We start from the raw sequence: 24,060 nt of genomic DNA on the forward strand, positions 1-24,060 counted from the left end.
ACTGCTGATATCTCCTGGGATTTCCACACACAACAGTCTCTAGAATTTACTCCGAATGGTGCCCAAAAACAAAAAACATCCAGTTAGCGGCAGTTCTGCGGACGGAAACGCCTTGTTGATGTGAGAGGTCAGCAGAGAATGGTCAGACTTGTTCGAACTGACAAAGTCTACTGTAACTCAGATGCTCTGTACAATTGTGGTGAGAAGAATATCATCTCAGAATGCTATTCTGACATGTGGGTTGGTGCTGTTTTGGCGGCACGAGGGAGGTCTAAACAATATTAGGCAGGTGGTTTTAATGTTGTGGCTGATCGGTGTGTGTGTGTGTGTGTATGTGTATATATATATATATATGACACACACACACACACACAGTATATAAACATTTATACATCATATATACATAATAGTAATATTCATTCTGATTAAAAAAAAAAATTGTACCAGGACAAGATGATTTTCATTAGCATATTATAGAATAAGATTGAGATTTTTGCATTACAGCAATGAGAATTGGGGGAAAGGTGTGTAATTGTAAATGAAAATGTCAATGAATTTTTCTTTTAATGGTCATAAAAACAGGCTTGAACGAGCTGAATTTACTTAATCGTGCATGATATGAACTATAGATAACTACAATTCTATTTTCACTAGTTAAAATGCTAATTCTTGATATCAGCAATGGAATTACTACAAGTGGAAACGCTCATTTTTCACTATGCAAACCTAATTACTGATTTCAAGAATTATCATTTTTACTAGTAGTAATTCCATTGCTGATATCAAGAATAAATATTTTAAGTAGTGAAAATTGAATTATAGATATCTATAATTCATATCGAAAGGGCTTGCAATACTTGGACATCTAGACACTATTAAAACCCTCTAGTCTCTCAAACTCCCGATAACCCCATGGAAAAAAACATAATTATGTCAGATCATAAATAATAAATCCTAGAGGCCAGTTGTATGTTCAAAAATGCTATAAACAAGTGAAAATCAAGATTGCTAGTAATAATAAAAACAATAACTCTGTTTCTAAATCATAAACCTTTGGAACTCAAACACATAAAAGGTTTGAAAGAGTCTTTGGAATGGAATTCAATGGAAAGTCCAAACAGTTGGCATAAAAACAACTATTAAACATAAGACAAACGTCTATTTCAGATTGCACATTCCCAAATGTCAAAGAGGAACACATTTGAAACCACAGTAATGCATTCTCATCTGTTCAGGTGAACTATTAATTATTTATTGCTGATTGTTTATAAAATATAGACTATATGTCAGTTCAGTAATATCAGAATTCTCAAAATATTACAGCAGAACAACATTCCATGAGTTCCTGCACAAATCACTAAGTGGAGTGCTTGATTTTGGTCTGAGAGAGAGACTGACAGTACTCCCACATGTCTATTAGTTTTCTGGCCTTTAAAGGAAAATTCACACAAAAATTTCAATTCCGTTAAGTACTCACCTTTATGTCATCCCAAACCTGTATTACTTTCTTTCATGGAACACAAAAGGAGATGCTCTGAAGAAATTTCACGCTGCTTCCACAGAAGAAAGTCATATGTGTTTGGAACGATAACAGAATTGTCATTTTTGGGTGAAATCTTTAGAAGTGACAGTCAGACTAAGACATTAAAACAGGAGTTTCTACACCTGTGATATGATCTGCATGTTGAAACTGGGTGATCGGGACTGTTTGGTGAGCGGAGCTCCGGGAGAAAGAAGCTCGGTGTCGTTGGGCCGTGGCGAGTGCTCTCCCTGCAGGCTGAGGTTTGAGTGTCTTTGAGTCGCCCCACTCGAGCTCAGTTTTGCATCCTGTGACCCCATGTTGCCCGTCACTGCCCGGCTCGCACTGATGTTAATGCAGTCAAACGATCTGGAGGAGGTGCTGGCGGCCCTGGCGAGGGGGGTGGAGCCGGCGGGGAGGCTCAGCTCAATGGCGTCGAGTGTGACGGTGGTCGACTGAGGTGGCCTCTTCTGAGAGTCTGAAGATGCCTCCCGCTCGGACATGCGGTTCTTTTTCGAGCTACTCCTGCGGAAACCGCTCGGCTGGCTGCTATTGGACGCTCCGGATGAGAAGCCTTCATCAGGGTCATTGAGGTTGAAGGACTCTTCCCCCCCACTCATCCCATCGACATCTAACAGAAAGAAAGATGACAGAGAGAATAAAAGGACACAAGAACACAGCGTCATCCATAGAGCATCACTGTCATTCACTTCCTGTCTACAAATGAAATAGAATGAAACATTTTCTACACACTTCTGCCATTCTCAACCCTTAAATGCAAGAGTGTTTTGACAAACATTACTACATACCTTGGCCTTTAGCGAATCGGCACATACAGTACTGTGCAAAAGTTTTAGGCACTTGTGAAAAATGTTGCATAGTGAGGATGTCTTTAAGTGATAAATGAAAAATATTTATGGTGTTATTTTTAATGTCATACAAAGTCCAGTAAACATGAAAAAGCTAAATCAATATTCAGTGTGACCATCTTTGCCTTTAAAATAGCACCAATTCTCCTAGGTACACCTGGACACAGTTTTTCTTGGATAGGATGTTCCAAGCTTCTTGGAGAATTCAAAACAGTTCTTCTATTTAGGCTGTCTCAATTACTTCTGTCTCTTTATGTAATCTCAGACTGAGACCTGCACCCCTGAGTCTTCTCTTTACTGTTGTACATGAAACTGGTGTTGAACGGGTAGAATTCAATGAAGCTGTCAGCTGAGGACATGTGAGGCATCTATTTCTCAAACTAGAGACTCTGATGTACTTATCCTCTTGTTTAGTTGCATATCTAGCCATCCACATCTCTTTCTGTCCTTGTTAGAGCCAGTTGTCCTTTGTCTTTGAAGACTTTAGTGTACACCTTTGTATGAAATCTACAGTTTTTTGGCAATTTCAAGCATTCCTCAAAACAATGACTGACTGACGAGTTTCTAGAGAAAGCTGTTTCTTTTGTGCCATTTTTGACCTAATATTGACCTTAAGACATGCCAGTCTATTGCATACTGTGGCAACTCAAAAACAAACACAAAGACAATGTTAATCTTCATTTAATGAACCAAATAGCTTTCAGCTGTGTTTTATATAATGGCAAGTGATTTTCTAGTACCAAATTAGCAATTTAGCATGATAACTCAAGGATAAGGTGTTTGGAGTGATGGCTGCTGGAAATGTGGTCTGTCTAGATTTGATCAAAAATTACTTTTTTCAAATAGCGATGGTGCTGTTTTTTTACATCAGTAATGTCCTAACTATACTTTGTGATCAGTTGAATGCCACTTTGGTGAATTAAAGTACCAATTTCCTTCCGAAACAGCAAAATCGATACATTATTCCAAACTTTTGGTCACCAGTGTACATTTGAACTACTTTTAAAGGTGCAGTTGAGCTCCTAAAGACATGAACTGTAATTTTGCAATATATGTAGGAAATCATCAGCACTCATTAAAATGAAGACTCCAGTCATATCAGTAACCTTATAAAAGCGGTTTTATTCTACATGGAGAGGGTCCGCACATGGGGACTGCCTTGTTAGAATCACATGACCAGCTGAATACTACTCACTTAATCTCAGTAACCGTCCTGTTATTTGACACTTTCACTCATTGATTAAAGTAATCATGGCTGACTGTGAATACTACATTTCTATAATGACATCTTAAACTGAAAACTACTGATTTTAAATGCTGCTGCATCCAAGCCGATAGGTGTCAGTGTAGGTCCAAGATGACACAAAGACAAAAGTTACTGAGTGCACTTTTAAGCTACATGGATCAAACAGAAGTACGTGTCTCTTACAGTCTTTTACAGTATTTCATAACTACTTATCGCTCTTGTCAAGCTCAATATTTTAACTCTGTTATGGTGCTAAAAAAAAAATCAGTGAATACAGACTGTTATTGTAATAAATTACTGTAATAAATGCTAATTGCTATTTAAAGTGGTTATTACACATTTTACACTGACATTTCTAAAACTGACATTTTCTTAAAAATTGTAAACATAACTGGATTAAGTATAATGTGTGATTTATCAGAAGTCACACCAAAACTGATTGATACAATTTGAATAAATAAGCAAGTAATTTATTGTAGTAAGTATATGATGTCAAATTTACTGTGACAGGACTGAAATTATGTTACGCTTTAGGGTAAATAATGAAAGCTGTAACCACATACAGTATTTATGACTGGGGGAAATCATTTAAGAATGGATGCATCCGGGGCCTGGGTAGCTCAGCGAGTAAAGATGCTGACTACCACCCCTGGAGTCCAGAGTCTGAATCCAGGGCATGCTGAGTGACACCAGCCAGGTCTCCTAAGCAACCAAATTGGCCTGGTTGCTAGGGAGGGTAGATTCACATGGGGTAACCTCCTCGTGGTCGCTATATTGTGGTTCGCTCTCAGTGGGGCATGTGTTGAATTGTGCGTGGATGCCGCGGAGAATAACGTGAAGCCTCCACACGCGCTATGTCTCCACGGTAACGCACTCAACAAGCCACATGATAAGATGCACGGATTGACGGTCTCAGACGCGGAGGCAACTGAGATTCGTCCTCCGCCACCCAGATTGAGGCGAGACAATACGCCACCACAAGGACTTAAAGCGCATTGGGAATTGGGCATTCCAAATTGGGGAAGAAAAAAAAATGGATGCATCCAACTATAGTGGTAATGTCTATGGCAGTTATGGCACTGGCGCATTAGTCCTTAGGGGGGAAATATAATTAGTTAAAATTTCACCAGTAACCTATTTAAATGAGATGAGATATATATATATATATATATGTTTTACTTTTCAGAGAAAAATGGCAGAGTTTCGTAAGAATGACCCTGATAAAGACCCTTTCTTTCATTTCAGAAAAACACTGAACACAAGCAAAACAGTGAAACAAACAGAACGTAAAGAACATTAAGAAGGTAGAGAGCTATGAAATCCACTCAGAGGTCCAGAGAGTCTAGAGAGACAAAGCCAACAGATTCATACACATTGATTACCTCATTCAAGGAAAGATCACAGTAGTTCCTGCATGCAAAACTGTTCAAGCAAAACATAAGCTTTTTAAGGGTAAGGATTTGAGTTTGTCAAGGATAGACAGGAGGAAGACATGCACATGTTGACTAGACTTGCTCCTCTGATCACTCAAAAGATTCATAATACAAACACAAATAACAAATCCATCATATTACCACACTATTTCTATGAGGTAATCATTAGTTCAACTGTGACTGAAGTACTGTGTTTGTGTTTAAAAAAAGTTCATTCAAAAATCAAAGTTGTCATTATTAACCAATCTTTATGTTGTTCCAAATCTGTATGCTGTTTTATTTGCTGTTAAACACAAGATAATATTTTAAAAATCCTAACACAGCTCTTTTCCAACACTGTGAGCTTGACTGTCAAACTGCAAAAAAAAAAAAAAAAGTATATTCAAGTCAAACAATAGTGTGAGGAACAGACCAAAATGTAAGTTTGGAAATTGAAATTTTCAGTAAATTAAAGTTTCTCACCTAAAGCCTTGTTGAGGGCACAAATGTAATAAATGGTCCTAAAAGTACTTAAGGCCCTTAAAGTAATACAATTTGGTCCTAAATGTAATAAAGACTCTAAATGTAATGCAAAATTAGTTGCAAAATGTATTAAAGGCCATAAAAGTAATAAAAAATTGGTCTAGAATGTAATAAAGGCTCTAAATGCAAACACTTTTGGTCCCAATTATAATTAAGTGGTCTAAATGTAATGACTTTTGGTTGTAAAAGTAATAAACACCCTTAATGAAATTACATTTAGGGCATTTGTTATATTTTGGACCAAACATTATTTAATTTAGGACCAGTTATTACATTTTTGCTCTCTACAGCCTTAAGAAGACTTAAAATGTAGCGCACAGGTGATCTGGACTATTTGTATGATACTTTTATTTTGTTTTTAGGAGTTTGACAGACATGGCCGCTATAAACTCTCATGGTATGAAAAAGAGCTGCATGAAGATCCTTCTGAAATTTACCTTATTTGTTCCTCAGAAAAAATAACAACATACAAATGAGTTTGGAACAAAAAAAGAGTGAGTAAATAATTACAGAATTTTCACTTTTAGATGAACTATTCCTTTAAGTAACTCCTTAGCTTCGCTCAGCATTATGTTGGGTAATACATACTGCAATGTGAGTTTGACCGTGTAGTCTTAGCATGCACATGCTGTGACGCAGGAAAAGGCAGCGGTGTGGAGTCAGTGTCTAACTCACTGAGCGTGCGATCATACTGACAGCAGAGATTCATGTGGGATGCCTCATTCTGACTACAGCTGGGAAAAATAGGGCCATTATATAAAACATGGAGAATATAAATACTGTAACTCTACTGAGATGCTCTGGCTTTAAACAACAACATGGGGCAGCAGCACTGAGAAATGAATGGACATAATCTAAATATGTTTCTGCTACTTTCAAGTAGGGCTGGTTAATACAGCTAAAAAAAAAAATGCAATATTTATTTTAGCCTTTTGAAAATATTCTATATCTCAATATTTTGTGACATTTTGTAAGTCGCTTTGGATAAAAGCATATGCTAAATGACTTCAGCCTTGATTTACTGAAGGTTTTGGTGCATAAAAACATGCAAACCTATAGTAAACTTGATCAGAGCTGATGTACTAAAATAGGTGCATCTCAATCAGCTCCCTATATCGCAAATCAGTGCATGAACACGAATTCGGGCACTGGCAAGAGTACTGATCCACTGAACACTGGGACACTTATGACCCAGTCACCTGCAATACGATTATGAGCTCATGCATTAAAACACAGCTGGTATTCATCAACAACATCGATGTATAAATGACACTATTGTGCATTTTCGGTGTAGATATTAAAACGTACAGTGTCATAATAAAAGACAAATGACAAATTAAAAATACACTGCTTTATATTTGTATTTCTTTCAGTTCTTCTAACAAATCTAATGTTTAAAAGATTGTTTACCTTTCATTGTAATTATGGATGAAAGGTATTACAAACAACATCTTTTAAAGAGAAAGTAAGGCTTTGATTTCATAGTTTTACACTTGCGCTCGTATTCTAACGACTTCAGAAGACATGACAATGTAAGGGAACATAGTTGACATGATGCTCCCTGGTTTTTACGGTGCACTCTGGGAATTTTTAGGGAGCAAACGTTTCAGTGCACTGGAACTATTTTGAGATTGAGACAGCCCTAGAAATGGCCGACTGACTGATCAGTACCCTGTCTTTTTTTTCTTTTTCTCCCCAATTTGGAATGCCCAATTCCCAATGCGCTCTAAGTCCTCGTGGTGGCGTAGTGACTCGCCTCAATCCGGGTGGCAGAGGACAAATCTCAGTTAACTCCGCATCTGAGACAGTCAATCCGCGCATCTTATCACGTGGCTTGTTGAGCGCGTTAACGCGGAGACATAGCGCGTGTGGAGGCTTCAAGCTATTTCCTCGGCATCCATGCACAACTTGCCACGCGCCCCACCGAGAGCGAACCACATTATAGCAACCATGAGGAGGTTACCCCATGTTAATCTACCCTCCCTAGCAACCGGGCCAATTTGGTTCTTAGGAGACCTGGCTGGAGTCACTCAGCACGCCCTGGATTCGAACTCACGACCCCAGGGGTGGTAGTCAGCGTCAATACTCGCTGAGCTACCCAGGCCCCTCGCACCCACTGTCTTGAGATTTTGCCAACTACATTAGTTTTTAAATCCCTTTGTAAGATTCCTTGTAAACACTCGTAATGGGTGGCCTTTTAATTTTTATTATTGTTTTGTATTAGCTAAAAACATTTTTTATACTCATTGTGGTAATGAGAAACTATAATTGCAGTAATGATAAAATAGTTTCTTCGTATTTCAACTTAAAATTGTCTCCTTAGTGCATTATAAATTATTCATGTATTATATGCATATCCATGTTGAAAAAAAAAATGCTTCTAAAGTTATGCATAAGCATTAACATCCATTCACACTTTAAACCATTTTTAGAGTGTAATTATGAATGGTGTATCAAGTAGTTGACAGTTGTAGGATTTTGTTTGACAAATTATGTGTGAGAGAAAGGAGTAGAGAGTCTCATTTTTTTTAGTTGGTTTTTCACTACAAGTTATGAATGTCTCATTACTGCAAACGTATCATCACTGAAACAGATACCAAAATCTTAAGAATTTAGACATACAAGAAAATGTTTACAATTATTAAATGCCAAATTAGATCATTTTTCTTTAAAATCACCCATTAGACATTCAGTTATTAAAAAACTATTTGGGTTAGTCTGAAATATACACTCACTGAGCACTTTATTAGGTACACCTGTACACCTACTTATTCATACGATTGTCTAATCAGCCAATTGTGTGGCAGCAGTGCAATGCAAAAAAATCACTCAGATCCGGGTTAGGAGCTTCAGTTAATGTTCACATCATCCATCAGAATGGGGAAAAATATGATCTCAGGCTGCGTTTACACTGCAAGGCTTAATGCACAGATCCAATCATTTGACCGATTTTTTTGTCCCGCTTGTTTACATTCACTGAAGACTAAACTCGTATCTGATATCTGCGTTTACATTAATCTCCTGCCTAAACTTGAATGATTCCATTGCTAATCGCCTTCACTTATACCGGTGGCCAAAAGTTTGGAATAATGTAGATTTTGCTGTTTCAGGAGGAAATTGGTACTTTAATTCACCAAAATGGCATTTAACTGATCACAAAGCATAGTTAGGACATTACTGATGTAAAAAACAGCACCATCACTAATTGAAAAAAAGTCATTTTTGATCAAATCTAGACAGGCCCCATTTCCAGCAGCCATCACGCCAATACCTTATCCATGGGTAATCAAAGCTAAATTGCTAATTTGGTACAAGAAAATCACTTGCCATTATATCAAACACAGTTGAAAGCTATTTGGTTTGTTAAATGAAGCTTAACATTGTCTTTGTGTTTGAGTTGCCACAGTATGCAATAGACTTCTTAAGGTCAATATTAGGTCAAAAATGGCAAAAAGAAACAGCTTTCTCTAGAAACTCATCAGTCAATCATTGTTTTGAGGAATGAAGACTATACAATGCTTGAAATTGCCAAAAAACTGAAGATTTCATACAAAGGTGTACACTACACCAGACAAAGGACAACTGGCTCTAACAAGGACAGAAAGAGATGTGGAAGGCCAGATGTACAACTAAACAAGAGGATAAGTACATCAGAGTCTCTAGTTTGAGAAATAGATGCCTCACATGTCCTCAGCAGACAGCTTCATTGAATTCTACCCGCTCAACACCAGTTTCATGTACAACAGTAAAGAGAAGACTCAGGGGTGCAGGCCATATGGGAAGAATTGCAAAGAAAAAGCCACTTTTGAAACAGAAAAACAAAAAGAAAAGGTTAGAGTGGGCAAAGAATCACAGACATTGGACAACAGATAATTGGAAAAGAGTGTTATGGATCTTAACCCCATTCAGCTTTTGTGATCAGCTAGACTATAAGGTGCGTGAGAAGTGCCCGACAAGACAGCCACATCTATGGCAAGTGCTACAGGAAGCGTGGGGTGAAATGTCACCTGAGTATCTGGACAAACTGACAGCTAGAATGCCAAGGATCTGCAAAGCTGTTATTGCTGCATGTGGAGGATTTTTTTGATGAGAACACTTAAGTATTTTAAGAAGTTCTGAATTTTTTTTTAAAATTGTAATGGTAAATTTTCACGTAATTAATGTCCTGACTATACATTGTGATCAGCTGAATGCCACTTTGGTGAATTTCTTTCCATAAGAGTAAAATCTGTACATTATTCCAAACTTTTAACCACTCCACAGATTTCATATTAGCAAACTATAGTTTTGGCAAGTCGTTTAAGACATCTACTTTGTGCATGACACGAGTCATTTTTCCAACAATTGTTTACAGACAGATTGTTTCACTTTTAATTGACTATATCACAATTCCAGTGGGTCAGAAGTTTACATACACCAAGTTAACTGCGCCTTTATGCAGCTTGGAAAATTCCAGAAAATTATGTCAAGCCTTTAGGCAATTAGTCAATTAGCTTCTGATAGGCTAATTGGAGTCAACTGGAGGTGTACCTGTGGATGCATTTTAAGGCCTACCTTCAAACTCAGTCCCTCTTTGCTTGACATCATGGGAAAATCAAAAGAAATCAGCCAAGACCTCCACAAGTCTGGTTTATCCTTGGGAGCAATTTCCAATCACCTGAAGGTACCACGTTCATCTGTACAAACAATAGTATGCAAATATAAACACCATGGGACCATGTAGCCTCCATACCGCTCAGGAAGGAGATGCATTCTGTCTCCTAGAGATGAACGTAGTTTGGTGCGAAAAGTGCAAATCAGTCCCAGAACAGCAAAGGACCTTGTGAAGATGCTGGAGGAAACAGGTAGACAAGTATTTATATCCACACTAAAACGAGTCCTATATCGACATGCTCAGCAAGGAAGAAGTCACTGCTCCAAAAACGGCATCAAAAAAGCCAGACTACAGTTTGCAAGTGCACATGGGGACAAAGATCATACTTTTTGGAGAAATGTCCTCTGGTCTGATGAAACAAATATTGTACTGTTTGGCCATAATGACCATCCTTACGTGTGGAGGAAAAAGGGTGAGGCTTGCAAGCCGAAGAACACCATCCCAACTGTGAAGCATTGGGGTGGCAGCATCATGTTGTGGGGGTGCTTTGCTGCAGGAGGGACTGGTGCACTTCACAAAATAGATGGCATCATGAGGAAGGAAAATTATATGGATATATTGAAGCAACATCTCAAGACATCAGCCAGGAAGTTAAAGCTCGGTCGCAAATGGGTCTTCCAAATGGACAATGAGCCCAAGCATACCTCCAAAGTTGTGACAAAATGGCTTACGGACAACAAAGTCGAGGTACTGGAGTGGCCATCACAAAGCCCTGACCTCAATCCGATAGAACATTTGTGGGCAGAACAGAAAAAGCATGTGCGAGCAAGGAGGCCTACAAACCTGACTCAGTTATACCAGTTCTGTCAAGAGGAATGGGCCAAAATTCCAGCAACTTATTGTGAGAAGCTTGTGGAAGGCTACCCAAAACGTTTGACCCAAGTTAAACAATTTAAAGCTACCAAATACTAACAAAGTGTATGTAAACTTCTGACCCATTGGGAATGTGATGAAATAAATAAAAGCTGAAATAAATCATTCTCTCTACTATTATTCTGACATTTCACATTCTTAAAATAAAGTAGTGATCATAACTGACCTAAGACGGGGAATGTTATCTACGATTAAATGTCAGGAATAGTGAAAAACTGAGTTTAAATGTATTTGGCTAAGGTATATGTAAACTTCTGACTTCAACTGTATATATGTAAAACAAGTTTCAAATTTGTTGTGTTTCGGTAATGAGATAAATTGTTTATTTTTAAACGAAGTTGGTAAGTAATGATTGAATAGAGCCTCTTCTAAATGTTGACATGTAAAGTTCAAATCAATTTGAATTAATTTTCAAGATACTCAGCTTCTCAAATTATTGGCCAGGGTTCTGTCTGTTGCAGTAATAAGAATGTTTGTGGACATGCTCCAGAAAATGTTTTCAAATATGTGGAAAAATGTTAAAGTATTTGTTGATTATACGGTTTTGTTGAAAAGTAAACCTAGTCTAATAACACGCTCTTTAGGAAACTTAATGGTTAAATAAAAAGCACATTATAAGCATCTTAATATTCACAATGTTGTTGTTTCATTTTAATATCTCCAGCAAAATTTTGACTATATCGTAAATATTTGATATCTTGCCCAGCCTTACCCTCAAGATGACAGTATAATTGAAATTAAAAACACATTGAGCATGCTCAGTCAGTGACAGCGACTGAGATGAAATGACACAAGCTCGGGAATGAAACTGGTGCCCATGCAGATGAACCTAAACTTCACCCAAACCCAGAATAAAACTGCACTGCTGTATGTTCTACAGTAGTTCAGCGCAACGTGGCAGGGGTTCATTAGTTGGTGCATTCTGGTGAAGCTGAGGAACCCAAAGGGGAGTTAGGCCATTGGGTGTGTCAAGGGGAGACCCCACTCCCATGATATGACCACCCCCTGCCTACCCTCAGATGTGACTGTGAGAATGCCCCTCCCTCCTCGCTCAGGATTGGCTGCTGGCTCCTGGGAGGTGTGTTGGCTGGGGCAGAAGGTGAAGCTGAATTCTGCATCGCTTGAGAAGTCAAAACAATCTGGGATGTGACACAATGGGAAATGTGCTCCTTAGTGTTCGTGCCACAGTAAAAGACAGTCTCACAGTGCAATTTCTCCTACAATGTGCTGTACACCACAGAAGAACAAAGACGACAGCAAAAGAACGAACACTAGAACATAAACCCTTACAATGAACACAAAACACAGTTTGGACAGATATAGGGGATTAATTTCAAATTACTATAAGACAAAATTGGTATTCTATGCAATAATTAAATTTTTGTCATTCCTGGAATCGAAATCCAATGAAGGAACCAGTGTAAATGGGTACCATGACTGTAATCTTCAATCAAATACATGTCATTAAAGGGGTTATATCATGAAAAAATTTCCTTGATGGTTTAAAATAAAACTGCTTGATGTAGTATGAAATCATACTGTAACCTTCGGAACTTCAACCTTCCTCTAGTCCAGAAAGAGCTTTTACTGAAACTAAAGTGCAAAAACTAGAATGAGCACAAATACAGTTGAAGTCAGAAGTTTACATCAGTGTTTCCCAACCACTAATGTGCCGTGAAAAATTGTCAGGTGTGCCGTGGAAAATTATCAAATTCTACAAAATAAATAAATGCATGAAAAAAAAAAATAAATAAATAATAATAATAATAATAATAATAATAATAATAATTCAGGGATCCAAACTCCTTACCTTTCAGAGAAATTTGCCGTTTTGGAACCATAATCGGTCACTTTTGTGATTGTGAAGAGCAATAATTAATGTGCAAAAGTGACTGATATTAAGGGTCTTTCACATGACTCGCATTAGAGCTGCAGAATACATTGAAGTCTATGAAGTGACGCCACTTTACACCAAAGCGTTCTTCACACATACACGTTTTTGCTTCATCAATAATGTCTTTGAGAGTACTAAGCAACAAGAAATATTTAAAAACTGTCCAAATTTGTGAAGAGGCGCTTAGACCTAAACATAAATGAGTCCTTTTATTACTTTCTGCTATCAAAGCAACTGCAAGCTTTTTTCTCTCTTCCAAATACATGTTTTCAATGTTTATTGTGCACACCTCCCGCTTTTTTATGTGGCAAACTCGTAAAAATCGCCCCTCTGTGACGCTTTCTGCAACTCTTGTCATGTGGAGGGCAATGCGGCACTTGACGCTGGCGTTGAACGGAGCATTGACACCTCGACTCAACTCATGTGAAATGAGTTATTATTATTTTACTTGTGTCATGCACAAAGTAGAGTTCCTAAACAACTTGCCAAAACTATAGTTTGCTAATATTAAATCTGTGGAGTGGTTAAAAATAAATAGTTTTAATGACTTCAACCTAAGAGTATGTAAACTTCTGTTCCCTATCTGTCACTCACTCGACGTTGTGTCGATGTAGTGACACTAGGGGTTACTCTTGGGAGCCCCAAACACCTCTGCTTTTTTGAAAAAAGGCCAATGAGAATTGGCGAGTGGAATTTGCATGCCACTCCCCCGATAATACAGGTATAAAAGGAGCTGGTATGCACCCACTCATTCAGATTTTCTCTTCGGAGCCGAGCGGTTCTATTCATTGAGCTGAATTCATCCGCCGAGTTCTTTCACCTCTCTCTGCTGGATTTTACGGCGCATTTCAGCAGCTTCTCCCCCTCTGCATCTGTGGTTTGCAGAGAACGCCCCTGGGCGCTTCGGCAGAACATTTAAGAGAGTATATTCTAAAAGAGTATATTTTCTTTCTGAAAGAGCGGCACACACGGAACGTCTTTTTAAAGACGAGTCTTTTTAAAGATGCCTTTCCGTTTGTGTGTTATTCCTGGTTGCGGTCGTATCTCTCCGCTTCCGACGGCCATGATCACTATCTTACGTGTCTGGGCACTGCCCATGTGGAGACATCATTCGTGGATGAGTCATGTCCTCATTGCGAGAACATGACCATGGCAACGTTGCGGTCGCGGCTTGCTTTCGTAAGAAAAGCTCCCCGCACTGGTCCTTCTACCTACGGGTTTGAGGCCGCGTCGGTTAGCACTGGGGGCGATTTGGGGACATCAATGGGACCACCTCTGCCGGGTATCCCCCCACGGACCTCCCATTCACCAGCACGCTCGCTTGCCCTGATCGGGCTCTCACACGAGTCCGGCGGCTCGTCTCAGCCTGAGTTCGACTTCTCGTTCGGAGCTCCGGAAGACAATGAGTTAGAGCGCAGCATCGGAGAGCGGGCTCATCCAGTCTGACGCAGAGGCTTTGGCTTGGATTCCTCCTTCGGGAATGGTCGTTCAGTGGAAACGACGGACGTGCTTTCCCGGGCGGCTGCGAGCGTCGGGCTAGAGTGGAACCCTCCACTCTCCCCTGAATCTTCGCGGCTTGACGGTCGATTCCTGGGCATGCGTTCCTTTCTTCCCGGAAGTGCATGAGGAGCTGACAACATCGTGGGAGGCACCTTTTACTGCCCGGTCCCGGTCTTTCAGCTCCCCTGCTCTCGCTACCCTCGATGGCCAGGGGGTATTCAGTGATTCCCCAGGTCGACAAGGCGCTCGCGGTGCACTTGTGTCCGCAGAGCGCCGCCACCTGGCACGGGCACCCGAGGCTCCCGTCCAAGGCCTGTAGGTTTACGTCATCCCTGACGGCTAGAGCCTACGGTGCCGCTGGACAAGCCACCTCCGCCCTGCACGCCATGGCTCTCCTGCAAGTACACCAAGCCAAGGCGCTAAAGGAACTGCACGAGGGTAGTTCTGACCCGGGGTTGATGCAGGCACTGCGCTCGGTGACTGACCTCACTCTCTGTGCGACGAAGGTCACGGCGCGTTCTCTCAGGCAGGCGATGTCCACCCTGGTAGTCCAGGAGCGCCATCTTTGGCTCAACTTGGTTGAGATGGTATAAGTGGACAAGGCACGGTTCCTTGACGCCCCCGTTTCCCAGGTTGGCCTGTTTGGCGACGCCGTCGAGGACTTTGCCCAGCAGTTCTCGGCGGTGAAGAAGCAGACGGAGGTTTTACAACATATCCTGCCCCGGCGCGGCTTAAGACCCCGCACCCTGTCTGCTCATCGCCAAGAAGCGTCCTTCTGCAGCAACAACACCGGCTCCGCCGCAGCCTGCCCCCATGGCCTGGCTACTGCGTGGAGCCCTCCGCAGGAAGCAAATGCCACCCGAGAAGTGGACGAGGAGATCCACTTCTCTGGGGCTGGTCGACAGACCACTTCATCCCCCGGTGGTGGGCCGGGAAGAGAATCTTTTGTCGCCGCATGCCCAGGAGGCTGCGGCACCCAAAAGCCTGACAAAAGAATGGTTCCCTTGTCTCCTGGGTCACATATGGGTGCGCACGGCCGTCGTCATGTCCACCGTCCCATTTTGGCAGGTATGGCGCTCCAGCGGCGGACCTTCGCCCCTGTGTGCCCAGCTGTGGCACAAACACGCCCACACGGGATTGGTTCCAGTGGACTACAGGGACGAGATTCCTCCTCCCCCCTCCTCGACCAATCTTATGGTGGGTGGCAGGAGCCAGGTAAGTGCTTCGATGTCCCTGGACTCCGCACGGCCACGGGGCTCGAGTCCCCTCGACGTGGCACCTCGAGCTCTGCCCCGCCGCGAGGCCCTACCCGCCGGTACGTCCGACGTGATCATTCCCTTGGTCCCCCTCGCCATGTTGGTCCAGATGGACAACACAGTGACAGTAGCTTACATCAACCGCCAAGGCGGTCTACGCTCCCACTGCATGTCACAACTCACCCGCTGTCTCCTCCTCTGGAGTCAACAGCGTCTCATGTCGCTACGAGCCACTCACATCCCGGGCGACCTCAACACCGCAGTGGACGCGCTGTCACGTCAGGTTACCCTCAGAGGAGAGTGGAGACTCCACCCTCAGGTGGTCCAGCTAATTTGGAATTGATTCGGTCGAACACAGGTAGACCTGTTTACTTCCCGGGAATCCTCCCACTGCCCGCTTTGGTACACCCTAACCGAGGCACCTCTCGTTATAGACGCGTTGGCACACAGCTGGCCCCCTGGACTACACAAGTATGCGTTTCCCCCAGTGAGCCTACTTGCACAGACCCTGTGCAAGGTCAGGGAGGACAGGGAGCAAGTCATCCTAGTAGCACCCTACTGGCCCACTCAGACATGGTTCTCGGATCTCACGCTCCTCGCGACAGCCCTCCCCTGGCGAATTCCCCTGAGAAAGGACCTTCTTTGGCGCTTGGATGGGACGTGGAGGACTTAAGTGGCCTACCGCCCACGGTGGCAGACACGATCACTCAGGCTAGGGCTCCCTCTACGTGGCGCCTGTATGCCTTGAAGTGGCGTCTGTTCGCTAAGTGGTGTTCTTCCCAAAACGAAGACCCCCAGAGATGCGCAGTCGGATTGGTGCTTTCCTTCCTGCAGGAGAGGTTGGAGGGGCGGCTGTCCCCCTCCACCTTGAAGGTGTATGTAGCCGCTATAGCGGCTCATCGCGATGCGGTAGATGGTAAGTACTTGGGGAAGCACGACTTTTCTAGACCCCTCTAGACCGCGCCTCGTTCCCCCGTGGGACCTCTCTGTAGTTCTTCAGGGTCTATGGGTAGCTCCCTTTGAGCCCTTGGAGTCAGCTGTGCTTAAGGCACTCTCTTTCAAGACTGCCCTCCTGACTACGCTCACTTCCATCAAGAGGGTAGGGGATCTGCAAGCGTTCTCTGTCAACGAATCGTGCCTGGAGTTCGGTCCGGGTTACTCTCACGTGATCCTGAGACCCTGACCGGGCTATGTGCCCAAGGTTCCAACAACCCCTTTTAGGGATCAGGTGGTGAACCTGCAAGCGCTGCCCCAGGAGGAGGCAGACCCAGCCTTGGCGTTGCTGTGTCCGGTGCAAGCTTTACGCATCTATTTGGATCGCACGCAGAGCTTTAGGAGCTCCGAGCAGCTCTTTGTCTGCTTTGGTGGACAGTGGAAAGGAAGTGCTGTCTCCAAACAGAGAATCGCCCACTGGGTCATTGATGCCATCGCTATGGCATATCAAGCTCAGGACGTGCCACCCCCTGCGGGGTTACGAGCCCACTCTACCAGGAGTGTGGCGGCCTCCTGGGCCCTGGCCAGTGGTGCCTCTTTGGCAGACATCTGCAGAGCAGCGGGCTGGGCAACACCCAACACCTTTGCGAGGTTCTACAATCTCCGGGTTGAGTCTGTTTCGTCCTGTGTAGTGGCAGGCACAAGCAGGTAAGTTCCGGGACAGCTGGCCGGGTGTACCGCTTGCGCATAGCGCCTTTCCCCTCCCTTGAGGGGAAGATGTGTGCTCTTGACTCCCAGTAGTGGGAGCAGTCTGCCCGTCAGTTCACGCAACACAGTTCAGCTAGTTGTGGCATTTTGTATAGGGACCCCTAGTGTCACTACAGATAGGGAATGTCCTGGTTACTTTCGTAACCTCCGTTCCCTGATGGAGGGAACGAGACATTGTGTCCCTCTTGCCACAATGCTGAACTACACGCTGAAATGTCCGGGACCTGGTCTCGGCTCCTCAGCACGAAACCTGAATGAGTGGTTGCATACCAGCTCCTTTTATACCCGTATGTCCGGGGGAGTGGCATGCAAATTCCACTCGCCAATTCTCATTGGCCTTTTTTCAAAAAAGCAGAGGTGTATGGGGCTCCCAAGAGTGACCTCTAGTGTCACTACATCGACACAACGTCTCATTCCCTCCATCATGGAACGGAGGTTACGAAAGTAACCAGGACGACTTCAACTGTGTATTCAAATTTTTTACTGCACGTATTGTCAGTGTTCCAAGCAAAACGAAGTAAAGGATAAACACAAAGAAAATAAATGTCTTGGGACTTTATTGTGAAGTGTTCACCATCTGTCTACCAGAGCACTGTCACATTCTGTGATGGCACAATAATGATGGTATGACCCCTTTAATTAAATAAAGAGAAAAGAGTGTTGCTGTGATTCAGGAGGAATCTGCCTTTGAGTGTGCATGTGTGTGTGTTTTTAGTTGAGTGCGCAGGTACAGTAATTCAGGGCTATGTGATGGGAGTGTTGAGATCACCCTCTCTCCTCCAGCGTAGTCTGCGGATGGATGCAGCAGTGATGGCGCAGTGAGTGATACGGCTGATGGTGGGTGTCACCTCCACTTGCAGGATCTTCCTTCCCTGTGATGTGTCCGGTGCGTTGTCCGGCAGCGAGCTCTTCACGGCATTGCCCAGCTGAACGGCACAGACACATTGAGAGAGTTATACAGTTACAGTTCACCAGCAGACAGTATAATACACAAACAGGAAACAGTAAGTGTTACCAGCAGCGGCTCCGAGTACAGCTCCAGTTGAGCTCGGTACAGAATGTCATCCAGAGCCTCTCTGCCTGCATCCCACTCCCCGTTATATCTGTCACAGACACACACACACTAGTCAACCTCAACATACGACAGCTGTTCTATAGTTCTACATATGGTGGCACCAGCACCCGATTTGGCATCACTGGTGGTGGCAGAGGTCCGGGGTCGTTACAATGACAATTCAAAGGACAGAAACAAATAATAGTGATATTATTGTACTACACCTATGAGTGCAATTACCAATCCTACTAGACACTGTCTCATTGATATGCATGTTTGACAGTAAAGCATTGGTTTTATGCTGGGATGCAGACGTACTGATAAAAAAATAAAAAATAAATAAAAAAGTTAATTAATACCTTATTAATATACACTCTTCAGCCACTTTATTAGATACAACTGTACATCTACTTATTCATGCGATTATCTAATCAGCCAGTCGTGTGGCAACAGTGCAATGCATAAAATCATGCAGATATGGGTCAGTTTCAGTTAATGAATGTGTCTCAAGTGATTTCGACCGTGGCATGATTTTTGGTGCTAGATGGGCCAGCAGAAGACCACGACGGTTTCCACTTCTGCCAGCAAAGAACAGAAAGCTGAGCCTACAGTGGGCACAGGCTCACCAAAACTGGACAGTTAAAGACTGGAAAAACATAGCCTGGTCTGATGAATATCGATTTCTGCTGAGGTACACAGATGGTAGGCCCACTGCAGCCTCAGCTTTATTCATGAGGACCCTGGTCTCTAGATATGGCTCAGGTCCCTTCTTCAATATTGGGATTTTGTTTTATTTGTTTCATCTTCTGTCAGTTTTAGCAAAATATTAATAGAGTAATAGCAGTAACAGCACACCTCTCCTCAATAAACTGCACGATTTGAGGTATCATTAATGTATGTATAGTTACAGTTAGATGTTTGTTCAAATCACTTACCCCAAATATGAGCAATAGTGACAGTGATTCTTGACTGAATGAACAGACCTTCAGGAAAACCTTCATTGCATCAATATTGAAATGAGGTTGCGAGTCGTATTGACACTTACATTGCATGATAGACAGCGGTGAGCATCTGCACCATGAACTCTGGATCTAACAGCACGCGGATGCAGGGAGCGCTCCATGCCTTCTGCTGCTGCCGTGGAAACCCGCACACACACAGCCTGACACATCACACACATGAGTTAAACACAACATTATTATTAAGATTATTTGATTTACATAAACAGGTTCTCTAAAGACACAGAAGAACTGAGTTGGTTAACTTGAAACGGCATCCACAACCTTTTATTACATCCAGAAAGGGATTGGATAGTGAAAAGTGACCGTTCCACATCATAATGGAGTGAGAACTGAATGAATGACTGCAGTAATTCTCATTAAAAACAACTGTCTATATTCATCTCTCACACTAGTGTCTCTCCTATCACTGAGACAGAGATGAGGTCTCACCGTGAGCTCATTCTGCAGACAGACTGGTATGATGAGGGGGGCATGTAGACCACCGCTGAGTTATAACACAACATCAGGAAACACAACACCTCAAACCTGTAAACACACACAACACAATAACATCACCTGCACAAAGATATTCATTAGCAGGTGCAATGTGTGTGAGTATGTGTGTATGTACTTAATAGCTATAGTTTGGGGACAAATTTGTACCCAGAAGTGAACTAAATAAGACAAAAACTACTTTGAGACATTTTGGGAGGTCCTCAGTTGGAATAACGATCAATACATAAATGAAAAAAATATATTTTTTTAATTCTAAGAACGCAAAACATTTTCTGTTGTGATTAGGTTTAAGGTGTGGCTTAGGGATTAGTATATAATGATTATAATTATCTTTATATAAGACCCTGTTAACACCTGGTATGCGCTTCGGGTGATCCGATCACAAGCAGTCAGCACTAAATGCAGGTGTAAACGGGGTCTAAAAAGTTTTGTGATCACATCACAAAAAACACATTCATAGGTAGTCAAAAATGCATGTGACCACATCACATTTGAGATGTAAAAGCTAATCTGTCCTGAATACTTCCCCAACAGTAGTGAAGAAACACCCCTCATCTGTCAATCAACCGCTGTGCTAAAACAAGAGTTTAAACTTTGCCGGTTATGTGCTGCTTTAAAAGGAAATAATTGTCCATGGGAAAATGTGAAAAAACAAATACATATACAAGCTCGAGAACTTCACAGATCTACTTCAGTGTGTCTGATCAACGTGCAGTGACACAGATGACAAATACACACATCTGAATCTCAACCAACACAGCTACTCCACTAAAACAATGGATAATTCTACTTGAAATGTTGCGTTTGTGCTAAGATTAAATTTAAACTGCATCTAGAGAGAAACAGCATGCCGGTTTTATTAGCACTTTCCTTGTCTTATCAAACTTTTAGAAAAATGTACATTTAAAATCTAAAGCAGTTTATGGATAGGAATTGTATCTCGTCTCATTTCCATTCTGGATTTAGAAAACAACACAGTGACATCACTGCTGCTATTAACATGACCAGTGATATAATTGAAGCCATAGATATTAAAAAGACTTATATAGCTCTTTTCCTTGATCTTTCAAAGGATTTTGACAGAGTTGATCACTGCATCTTGTTGAAGAGGCTTCGTAGCATTGGGCTAACCTAGGGGTTTTCAAAGTCTTAAACAGTAAGCCGACAAAATCTACAAGACTGCCGGTTTTCATTTAACTTCACAATAATTTTTTATTGCATTTACCTATCTTTTGATTTTACTTGATTAATTTATCACAATTCTCAGCGCCTCCCCTGACATGCCATGGTGCCTCCCAGTTTGAAATCTGTGGGGCTATCCAGTCAAGCTGTTAGTTGGTTTTTATCAATTATCTTTCCGACAGAACTCTGTGTGTGCAGATGGAAGGCTCCAATTCATCTGTGTACCCATTGTCAAGTAAGTTCCTAAGAGTCAGTTTTAGGTCCAATTTTACTCTCTCTATATATAAATAATATTTGTGATAACATACCAAATGCTAAATATGGTCACTTTATGCTGACGATACAATTATTTATTGCTGTGCATCTCCTGCTTCACTGACAAATCTATATTTACAGTCTGCTATTGACTCTGTTCAGTCACGTTCAGATCAACTCAAACTGCTTCTAAATGCAGACAAAACAAAATTAATGATTTCCTCAAATACCAAAGTTTTGTCATCAGACCTTACAGATACTGTAACTTTACAACGCATCAAAAACTGAACCGGTTACCTATTAAGTATCTGGGCATTTTTCACAGCGCCTTATGTTTTATTACCGGTTATGGTTATTAAACCCTTTACTGCACTCTATATGCCAAAGCTGAGCTCTTACCTCTGGACTTACAGCTCACATTGGTATTGTTTCATTTACAAACCCATATGTGGCCTGTCACCCATCTTTTTATCATCTAATATCACTGTAAAAAAAACAACATTACAATCTTCACTTAAATTTGTTTTTGTTTGTCAGTGTTTTTCTTCTGTTATATGTTATCAGTCATCGAGTCTTTGCTGCCTTCTTTGCCAGGTCACTCTTGTAAAAGAGATTTTATCTCAATGAGTTTTATCCTGGTTAAAAAGATTACTATTTAACTAACTTTCTACTTAAAAAGGCTCATTAATCAGCCAAATCACATTTAGTTTTAAATCTACTGATATTAACAGGTTTCTGTGATAGTTATTATTAGGGGTTGGTGTAGTGTTATGGTATAGAAAATATATTAATCCCCATAAAATGCAGCCTAATTGGAGTGGGAAATATCGTAATTATGAGTTACAAGCACATGAATGAGTTGCCGTTGGAAGGGATGCGTCGACATAAAAGATGATGGAAAGCACTGATTTTAGTGCTTTTTCAATAATATCAGTTTGATATATATGGCAGTCAACTAATAATCCTTTGTGGTTTATTTTAAGCAAATTAATTAATAATTTGTTAGATGCTGTGTATTAATAAAGCATATAGGTTGGGTAAAAGTGATGGAGGTGAATTTACTTTTGGTTATTCCCAGGTGCACTTCAAGGCAGCATAAAAACCATCGAGTCTATGAGATGCCCTCACTAATATTGCGTGTGTGTGTGTGTACCTGTTCTGTGCAGTGAAGGTTTCTCTCTGAGGGTGTTGGCCGCTGTAGATCACTCTGATCAGGTCATGTTGGCACAGAGCTCCCTCAGTCAAAGCCATGGAGCCGAGACTAGATGGCTAAACACACACACACACGGTCAGAAGTTATTTAAATATCTAATTAATACTACTCATAGCAGTTAATTTACACATATGATATTTGTAAATACAAACATTTTGTTTTAGACAGAAGTGGGAAATAAGTGTCTGTTTAGCTGTGCAGAATGTCAAAAACAGAAATAGGGTGTCCGTCAACTGATTAACACATAGCATCAGCATCAAGACAGGTTTGATGATTATAACAGAGCACAACAGTCTGGTTCCGGAAGTAAAAATTCCATTCATTTATCCCGCAGAGGAAATGATTTATAATAATAACTTATAAACATTTAAAGACAAGACCTACCATGAGCTCCGAGGTTGTTAATCAATGTTATTACACGGCTCTCTGGAAAACTCTATTTTGATTGGTCAATACCACCATCTAGTGGTCGAATATGTCTGAGTAACAACCACAAATCGGGGGATTAAGACATAGCATACCGGTCAACTGTGTGATCTCTACAAGCTAATACAATTATTTCAACTCAAATCAATTTTTCATGTCCATTTATTTATTTACTTGGCAAGTAGTCTTGTAATAAGCTGGATAATGAGCAATCAGAGGGTCATTTTCACAAACAAACACCAACAGAACTCCTACACATACCAAAGGTGGAATTTGGCTGTTCAGCGATTTGCTTCTTACATTATTACACTATTTCAATGCAAATCAGTTTTTTACATCCATTTATTTATTTATGTATTTTTTAGCCATGTAAAAAGTGGGAAAATGTACAGTAAGCTGATTTTTATTGCAAAATAAACCCCTTCAGGTTTATAACAACTGGCTAACTGTACATTATCCTTTATTTATGCTTCTGCTGAAGCCATCAGTCCACGTTATTTAAACTTAATTAAAAATAAATAAATAAACGTGTTTAATAGCGAAATTTCTGGTTAAGGACTACACTACCCATGATCCTGAGGAGGGAAATCCACCAATCAGAGAATCATGGCGAACAAAGAGCACCAAAAAAGCTTTGACACAATCGAGTTGGTCTCCCTACACTCTCAAAATAGTTATATACTGTATTTGTATATATCTAAATATTTTGCAACAGAATTAAAATACATTTTCAACAACTTTAAAACAATCATTTTATATTTTTCGATAGTTTTAATTTGATTACATCATTCGCAATGCTTCATGGGATTGTAGTTCTTTCCCTCAGTAGAGACGGTAAGTACACAGTCTTGTACTTTATTTTTGTCCGATTTTCAAATACTTCTTCTTTCTATCAAAGTTGGTAATGTTGTGATTCACCTCATAGCTGGCTGGTTTGGTTCATGGC

General features: G+C 41.4%; 1 protein-coding gene across 3 annotated transcripts in view; it reads right to left on the reverse strand.

The window, feature by feature from the left end:
* Nucleotides 1-1,218: 1,218 nt before the first annotated feature.
* The window catches only part of LOC127446840 (protein FAM126B-like), a 101,368-nt gene continuing 78,526 nt past the window's right edge, over nucleotides 1,219-24,060 (reverse strand). For 2 of the 3 annotated variants that reach the window (XM_051708125.1, XM_051708124.1), the window contains exons 8-14: nucleotides 22,629-22,744; nucleotides 19,973-20,068; nucleotides 19,567-19,683; nucleotides 18,483-18,570; nucleotides 18,237-18,393; nucleotides 12,130-12,255; nucleotides 1,219-2,150 (exon numbers count right to left, since the gene is read on the reverse strand). In XM_051708125.1, coding sequence (XP_051564085.1) covers nucleotides 1,660-2,150; nucleotides 12,130-12,255; nucleotides 18,237-18,393; nucleotides 18,483-18,570; nucleotides 19,567-19,683; nucleotides 19,973-20,068; nucleotides 22,629-22,744 — 1,191 coding nt within the window. In that variant the 3' untranslated portion in view covers nucleotides 1,219-1,659. The remainder of the gene's footprint in view (nucleotides 2,151-12,129; nucleotides 12,256-18,236; nucleotides 18,394-18,482; nucleotides 18,571-19,566; nucleotides 19,684-19,972; nucleotides 20,069-22,628; nucleotides 22,745-24,060) is intronic. The other variant, XM_051708126.1, reaches the window with a different exon arrangement.

The sequence above is a fragment of the Myxocyprinus asiaticus genome, chromosome 10 (assembly GCF_019703515.2).
Source record: "Myxocyprinus asiaticus isolate MX2 ecotype Aquarium Trade chromosome 10, UBuf_Myxa_2, whole genome shotgun sequence".
Taxonomy (NCBI): Eukaryota; Metazoa; Chordata; class Actinopteri; order Cypriniformes; family Catostomidae; genus Myxocyprinus; species Myxocyprinus asiaticus.